Genomic DNA, 8,339 nt, shown 5'->3' on the forward strand with positions numbered 1-8,339 from the left:
TTCTCAAAATGTCTTAAATTTTACATCATTTTCGGCTCACTGATGTGAGGAATGCATCGAACTCATTGCAAAACATGGTAGAAGTTTCAAATCCGAAATAATAGACACTGTTAGCACATTTTAAGCGTTTTTTGATCGGTCACGATCTTTAACCGACGATTTCTGCTTTATTACTGACCCAAACGCTTTACAAATGCATATTTGTGACCTTCTTACGTCGAAAGAAATCGACAATTTGATGAAAAATCTCAGTGGAATCTGTACGCATCAGAATCAGTGGACAAGTATTTTGAGCACTTTCGTTCGTGCGGCTGCATAACGTAAATAATCCCTGCCGAAAGGGTCAGAAACCATATGGCAACTGCGCGTGGCCTTCACGAACTGCAATCCAAAGTCTGCCATCTTGAATGAGATTAAATGTTAAAAGTGTTGTTCAAAGTGCCGCTTCGTAAGAGGCCAGGTGTCGCGGCACATGGCCACATAGAGCGGCACAACAAGTGTATTAAGACACAGTATTACCCAGGCCTAGTACGCTACTAAGATATTTTAAATTTAAAGTCCACGTTCAATTGTGACAAAAAATCTCTCCTGCCTTTTTTTCGTATGGGGCGTCGTTTCGATGTAAAAAATAAAACACCAGATCGCGCATCTTTCATTTCCTTAATACATTATTAAGAACCATCTAATACCATAACAGTAAACCAGAGCAATAACAGCAAACAACACTAACTAAATTTTTAGTAGGCTCAAATCTTCAAGAAATGTTTAAAATGACCTCCCTCAGACGTGACACAAGATTCAACACTTCGCCTCATTGATTCAAATATTCCTTGCGTCATTCTTATCGCTCACAGGCTATAATTCGATTCCTCATGTCATGAGCATTTTCAACCCGAGGGGAATAAACTAATGACTGACGACACGACTTCAAGTGCAAAAATCTAGGGGATTTAAATCCCGCTATCGAGCAGGCCAATGTTCCGTACCTCCCCTACTTATCCAACGATGTCAAAATGTTGTGTCTAAGTGATTATTATTAAATTAAACTAACCTGATGGAATTTTACTTTTATATATGTGTGAGAAAATGAAACTAATAGAGACGTTTTCTTGAAACATTTTGTATAATTCATAGCAATTTTAAACCAGGGGTTTTTGTAAACCCTAAAAATTTCGACCAAAAACTGAATGTTTTGCTCAAGATCCTTAAGTACATGCAAAAACCCGCGTTAAAACCAAAATAATTTGGATTTACGATTTCTAGCAGTCTACAAAACTTGGATCGAGTGGACCAACTTGAAACCTGCATACAGTACAGCTGCATAAGTAAATAAAAAAATATAGAGAAAATCGATTTAATTTAAATAAGCAAACGGTGTGTCGTACACTCACCAGTTATGCGTGAGCATACTAGGGGCATAAAAGGGCATTGGCGGAGCGCCGGGTGGGACACCCGCAGAATTTCCTCCCGTAAGGGCCGCCACTGCTAATGCCACGTCAACTGACGTCATGTTGGGCGGCAATCCGGGCAATTGGGCGGGTATTCTGGGTGGTGGAGGAGTGGGCGACGAGTGCGACCGACCGTCTGCTTCGTCTCCACTACGTCCGCTGTCTGATGAGTCCGAGTCGGATGGCCGGGGACTCTGAAATAAAAAATAGAGTTGGGGGATCAGAAGACTTTCCAGAGCCCGTTTCATTGGTGCCAAGTTCGCGTATTCATCAACTATTTTAGCCACACTAATTGCAGCAGGCTAAATGCCAATGTCGGTGTTCTTATCAATTAATCTCCATAATGATTTTCAAATCGGCTAATTTACACACGCAATACTCATAATTGAAAACCTTGACCAATATGTCTTTGTTGAATCTGAAATGGAAAAATCAGGCGTAGAAGAAATGTCGTTATGAAAGTGACGCCCCGCTGTGCATTTGAGCACCTTTAGCTATTTATCAGGTTTGCCACTTATTAAGTCGAACCACTTCGTTTCCTCGGGCAAAAATTTGAGTTCCAGATTTGTGCTTTTTCGTTTGCGAGCTACATAAAGCAATTACACGAACAATTAGAGCTTAACGGTGATTATGAAACGCGTTGCCTCGCATGTGGACAAGACCTTGTTTCTTATTCGTCCAAATGCAATTAACCGACCCAACGATTAATCATATATAATTTATTGATATCCTAGGATCGCTGCCACCATAGAAATTAACACGAAAAAATTATCCCGCTAATGGCCTCGGCAAGTGGCATTTACATGAATGAACATGGTGCCAAACTATCAAAGGCCATCTTCATTAATTCTTCCTTCGAGCAAAAGACTCCTGATATGCAACAATTATACATAACAAAGTCAAAAAATCAGTGTTTCACCCCAGATATCCATCAATTAATGTTCAAGAGCTTCAAGTTTTCTTGAAGCCCGAAAACAGCGAAGAACTGTGACGCAAAATCAACTAGGATTTTCAACAGCACGCAACTGAAAAAAATAAATACCAGTTATGTCTATAATAGGTTTACCGTGGCCTCTATTTCGAACCGAAATCAGCGTGCTTAAAACCCGAAACCGTTCTTAAATTACGCCGATCAACACGGCAAATTACTTAGGCGTAAATGGCCTAGTTAACTGATTATCTAAAATAAATTTTCCATTAGTTTGGGTTTAGGAGGTACCTACCCGTAATTGACTTAGATTCGGCCAGTTCTTAATGCCAATTAAGTGGCGTGCAATTTCCACCCATATTTTTGGAATAGTTGGATTAAACCATACTCCAAAGAAACTATTAATAGTATCTTCTATAGTGCGCACCCAACAGATCCACTTGGATCGTTTATCTGTCTATTGATCTCATGTGAATCAGTTCTACCCTCTTTTAGTCAACTTGATCTCAATAATTACACGTTGACGTGTAATTAACTTATTCAAATTTATGTATAAACTAGACACAATATTCCAAATGTCAAGGTGCTAGTTAAGTACTAAAGTAAGCCGAATTCCTCTACCCACAGATAAGCGTAGAAACAAAAAAAATTGAATTAGAATTTGAATTTTCTTCACTGGAGTTTCACAAAACCAACAAAGGCGCCTTGTAATATTTAACTTTTTTTTAAGTCCGTTTCAGTTGCTTTTCCAACCCGACGATTTATCAAGGTTTGTTCCTTTTGTCTATCAACTGTGTCCCATTCGCTAATTGTAACTTATTTGCTTTATTTCACAATAGGCAGTTATTTATTGAATTTTATCCTTAATATGTATGTGTGTGCGTAGGCTCAATCGTATGAACGTTATTTAATTTATAGGTAATCTGGAAGAAATTAATTCAAATAAAGACTGTCATATGTATCGAACGAAATGGTTGAAACGCTAGCTGCAGGTCAAATCAGACCAGTTTTCCTTCAGAAATCTAACGGGTGTCTCACCGATTTCTCGACCCGAATATTCCTACCTCACCAATCTATTGCGGAAGCTCGATGGTGTTGAAGCTGCCGATTTTCTGACTAAATTTACGTAAATGTTCAACATAACAGAACGATAGAAGACAATTTTAAAAAATGTTAATGTTCTAGACTTGGTCATCGGTAAATTGATAAACAAAAATATCGAATTTCAATGCTTCAAGTACTAACTACGAAGGAAATCTTGTTCTGTGTTCTGCTCACTAAAATTAACAAAAGTTTTTATTTCAATTTCGGCTGTTTTTAGCAACAATCATTTGCTGCGAAGTATAAAACCAAGCTTTTTGTGACCGATTTTTTCTGTTTATTTTTCGGTGTCTAAGTCTTTGATGTTCCATTTCGCACTGGTCCACGAATGATTAACCAGATTTGTCTCTGTTTTCTCGATTTACGTCTGCTTTTTCCTCGCTTTTGCTTTCGTCCTTTTCCTTGCTTTTCTACTTGTTCGATCCTTGTATTTTTATATACTTTCGTAATTGATACTTTATCACAATTTTTCTAAGTAGATCGAACATCTTTACCAATTTTTGGTTTGGTTTTTCCATTTTTAACTGATTGTTGAAATTTGTCAAGCAAAACATTTTTAAATGCGAAAAACAAAAAAGTTCAATTGGCATATGCAGAACATTCAAATCGTTTAATAGCAACCAGGCTTTAATTAGTGCGTTGTAATGTTATAATTAGCTTTTTAAGGCCCCGCAATGCACCTACATCCTGTTCCAAGTTTGGCTCTTCTAAGTTAAACGGTTAATTAAGCCAAATTCGTTCTAATTGCCTCCGAAAATTGAAGCCTCAGCTAATGGCCAGCGATCGGACGGGCGAACGATACACATTCTCTGCACTTGGTTTAAAATTACACAATTATCGATTTAGTTCATTGAAAGAAGTTGGGTAAGAAATTTGCAAAAAATGGACTAAACTTGTGTTTGAAAAAAAAACACCTACCGTATTAATGATGCAAAAAAGAGCTTTGAGAGCAATTGCCTTGGGTAGGAAGTGTTTAAGCGTGTAACCATCTCTAAACAAATTACAAGCAGTATTGGCAATCATTCCCATACGAGCTCTCTAAATGGCACTTTATTAAAGTTGACCGTAAACAATCCACAAAAGCCTGGACATAATGGGCCATTACACATTATGCTAATAAGTGATAAAACAGCGCTTATACAACATAATAAAAGGTTGTGGCCGGCGTTGAACACCTCGTATATGCCACTGAACTAGATACATCATAAACTTGATATTCGAGCTTGATAGGCTGCCCACTAGTGAACGTTGTTAGTAGGGAATCTAGATCGACAAACTAGCGGCTCTTTTATGGCAGATACTGATGGTTACATTGGGAATTACGATCCAAAGACGTAAATGCTGCCGCTCCATGTAGTTGTTCTGATATCGAACGTGTTTTACATTAGCCGGATAAATATACCTATTTTAATCGAGTAATATCCAAGTTATCAGGCACAATTGCCCTTAAAAGTCATTTCGAATTTACTGAAATGGTTGGCTTGATCTAAGACGAAACCAGATTTTATTCTTTTTAAATTTATGTGTCTTTATAAAGTAATGTTTTTAAATGTTTTGATGTTGTTTTCTGAATAGATTAACAAATTACCCTCGACACAAAAGTTACACTGTAAGACTTAGTTTTTTGAAAATCTCCCAGTGTGGGGAAGAGAAACTGTTAAAAACATCACTTTTCTATCGCCCCAAGGAACATTTCCAGCTCGGCCAATTGAAAACATAGAAACAGATTTCTGAAGCCGTGAAGGCCAAGGAAGTAATTGGAAAACAAGAGATAAGCGAGCTTTTCAAAATTTGCCTCCATTCAAAGAAAAGTGGTATTTGAATGAAACTTTCGTCAAATATAGAAGAAGGAACCATTAGAACTTTGGAGCATTTCAGGTGGATTTATAAGCAAATTTGGACCATTTTAAATAAATATTTCCAATATATGGAGAAATCATTGCTTTCTGTAGTGTCGAAAGAACAATCTTTCAAGATCGTTTAGTTTTCGTTTTTCAATTTGCGCGATTAGAACGTTGGCCATTTGAAGGCAAACTACAAATTTTCAAAATTCGTCTCAATTTTTTAAACCGTTGGCGTAAGTATCTGAAAAACGAGGTTATTAAGATGCGGATTATTTTGTTCCAACTCAATAAAAAAAATTAATTTTAATGAAATAAGGGATTTTAATGAAACTTTCGAGACTTATAAGGAAGAACTTGCTCTTTACAGTAGCGTAACAGAAATATCTCTAGATCGTTTCGCTTTAGAGATTTTGGCAAACTTTTGTACATTTGGTTAAACTTGCGAAACATTGGGAGTTCACTGAAGCATTCCATATATACGAATCAAAGCTCTTTATAGTGCCACAAAAACATTTTTTCTAGATCGTCTAGTTTCGGGGAGATCACTTTTTGAATTTCAGCGTGTCAAACGGGGTCCATTTGCAGGTAAACTAGTAGCCACATTTTTTAAAATTCGCCTTTGATTCTAGAGAATTCGCCTGAGAAAAGACTGTGATTCTACTTAAACTTTCCCGTCATATAGAGAATAGCTTGATCTTCGCGTGAGGCACAACAGAAATGACGCTTGCTTGTCCAGTGTTAGGGACAAAATTCTCCAAAATGGAACCTGTTAAAGAATGGTCGCCAACTATTTGTTAGCTAGTTTTTGGAAATTTGGTCCACTTTGAGAAAAACAAGGATTCTAATGTAACATTTTCCGCATATAGAGAAAAGTTTGTTCTTTTTGGCTACACAACAGGATACTTTCTAGTGTTGCTACGGTGCTCATTAGAACGCGAGCTTGAAATCAAATTAAAAAAAAATACCAAGACAAGACCTGAATTTTGATGAAACCTCAAAAATCGAGAAAAGTCTATTATGTCCAGTGGAACAATGCGAATATCTCTCATCTAGGTTTGAAGCTATATTCTTCTGGTTTTGAACATACAAAACAATTATTTTTTTTGAAAATTATCTTCAACTCGAGACTCAAAAGTAGGATATTAATGAAGCCTTCGCGATTTATAGAGAAAAGCGTGCGTTTTGCAATGGCGAAATATTGCTAGTTCGTGTAGGTTTGGAGATATGAATTTTCCATTTGAGCGTTAAACAAGGCTCTATTTTTGAAAATTTGCCTAAAATCAATGGAATTTAATGAAAATTTCGTGGGAAATACCAGAAAGCGTGCTTTTTGCAACAATGCAGCAATAATATCGGTTGCTCCTTTTGTTTTCAATATATATATATTTTTGAAAGGGGGCCATTAGAAGGCTGATCTATGAATAGGTTTTTGAAAATTAAGAAAAACTGAACCGGGTGCGGAATTTTAATGAAACTTTCTTAGTATAAACAGAGAAACATGCTCTTTGCAGTAGCACAACAGGAACCTCTGTAGCTACTGGCGTTTTGAAGAATGCGCATTTTCTGAAATTGATCGTGCTACACAGTGGCCAGTAGAAGTCATATCTGCCAAAAGGTTTTAGAAAATTGGTCTCAACTCAGTTGAAAACCCAGAACTGGAATTTAACAGTGTAGAAACACCCCTCATGTCTGAAGCAAGCACACAAATACAATTCTCGAGTGAACACCTCAGGATTTCCTGACATGTTCGTGAAAATACCGAATATAACAAATACAAAACCCAAGGACTCGTTCCTACTAAATCGAACTGGCACCACTAAGTGCCAAATAAATCACGTTCAATTCGAGTCGCTGGCACATTTTTCGAGCATAAAGTCAACAAACCCAGCGTCGAAAATGGGCACAGTCCTAATTGAACGAAAATAGAAATAAAGCACTTATACCGGCCAAATGTGGTGCCATTTTAGTGATCATATTTATGTCGCAAGCCGGGGAAATTGATTTCCATAAAGCTGGTAAAGTTCATAAAGCATGTAGGTGCTTGTGCCGTATCTGGAAAATGCGGTATAATGTCGATCCGATTTGCCGTTCGCCCGATTAAAATCGTATGGTTTCCGTTTTTGAATTGGTGCCGATCAATTTGCATACATGTGGAGCCATGTAGGTGATTGTTTGGCTAAATGTTACCAGATTTACTGTACAGTGCAAATAATTACTCATGTTTAATAGCTTTCGTATTGAGGAGTCGCACGTATGTAATTCGTTCCACTGTTAATGCGCCATCCTCAAGCCTTTTCAACATTCAATCAACGTCCATCATTTATTCGAGCTTAACACAAAAAAACCCAAAGCAACTGAGGCAAATGGAGGATGGTTTGCGATTTTTTCGCTTATTTTGTAGAACTGGGTAGCACCTGCGTGCAGGTGCACATCAGCCCCATTACATAGAACCTCCACATCGCTGATGCAAATGAACGGTTCGTACTTGAATGATTTTTTCGCCAAACCTATTCGCTTCCGCAAACCGGCGTAACACGAAAAACCTTCGATATTTTATCAGCTATCGGTTTTTCTTTGTTAGCGAAATAAAACAAAAAAAAACCTGGCAAAACAAGGTACGCTAATTAGAATAAAAATCTTATTAGAATTTCAAATCAAGTCGTACTGTTACTGAAAATATTTCTATTGTCTGCCTGTAGTGACTAACTTGATCTGAAGGTCAGGCCACTCATTGGCCGTCGACGAATTCTAATGGCCGACATTAGAAACTATCGAATTACGGTCGTACCGTCGTATCCAATTGCCGAAATAGTGCTAGATTTCAGGTTTTTATTGGGTCGGTCATTTTGGCTATGGGACTTGGGGGCGTGGCTTAATTTTTCCTCGACACCTTCGTCTAGTAGCTTTCGTTGAGGGAGGATTGAAGAAGATTGTTTTCGATTTAGGAGTATTTCGTGCAGGGATTTTTAAATTGAAATCAGTTTTGATCTTTGATTATTGTCGGTGTTTTGCTGGAGT

General features: G+C 37.5%; 1 protein-coding gene across 7 annotated transcripts in view; it reads right to left on the reverse strand.

Annotated features, from left to right (window-relative positions):
• Positions 1 to 8,339, reverse strand: part of LOC109545559 (mushroom body large-type Kenyon cell-specific protein 1) — a 159,936-nt gene that overhangs the window by 22,062 nt on the left and 129,535 nt on the right. For all 7 annotated transcript variants that reach the window (XM_048666440.1, XM_019916324.2, XM_019916325.2 and 4 more), the window contains one exon: positions 1,392 to 1,642. In XM_048666440.1, the coding sequence (XP_048522397.1) occupies positions 1,392 to 1,642 (251 nt within the window). The remainder of the gene's footprint in view (positions 1 to 1,391; positions 1,643 to 8,339) is intronic.

The sequence above is a fragment of the Dendroctonus ponderosae genome, unplaced genomic scaffold (genome assembly GCF_020466585.1).
Source record: "Dendroctonus ponderosae isolate FM_Combo_2020 unplaced genomic scaffold, Dpon_F_20191213v2 Dpon_F_20191213_5, whole genome shotgun sequence".
NCBI lineage: Eukaryota > Metazoa > Arthropoda > Insecta > Coleoptera > Curculionidae > Dendroctonus > Dendroctonus ponderosae.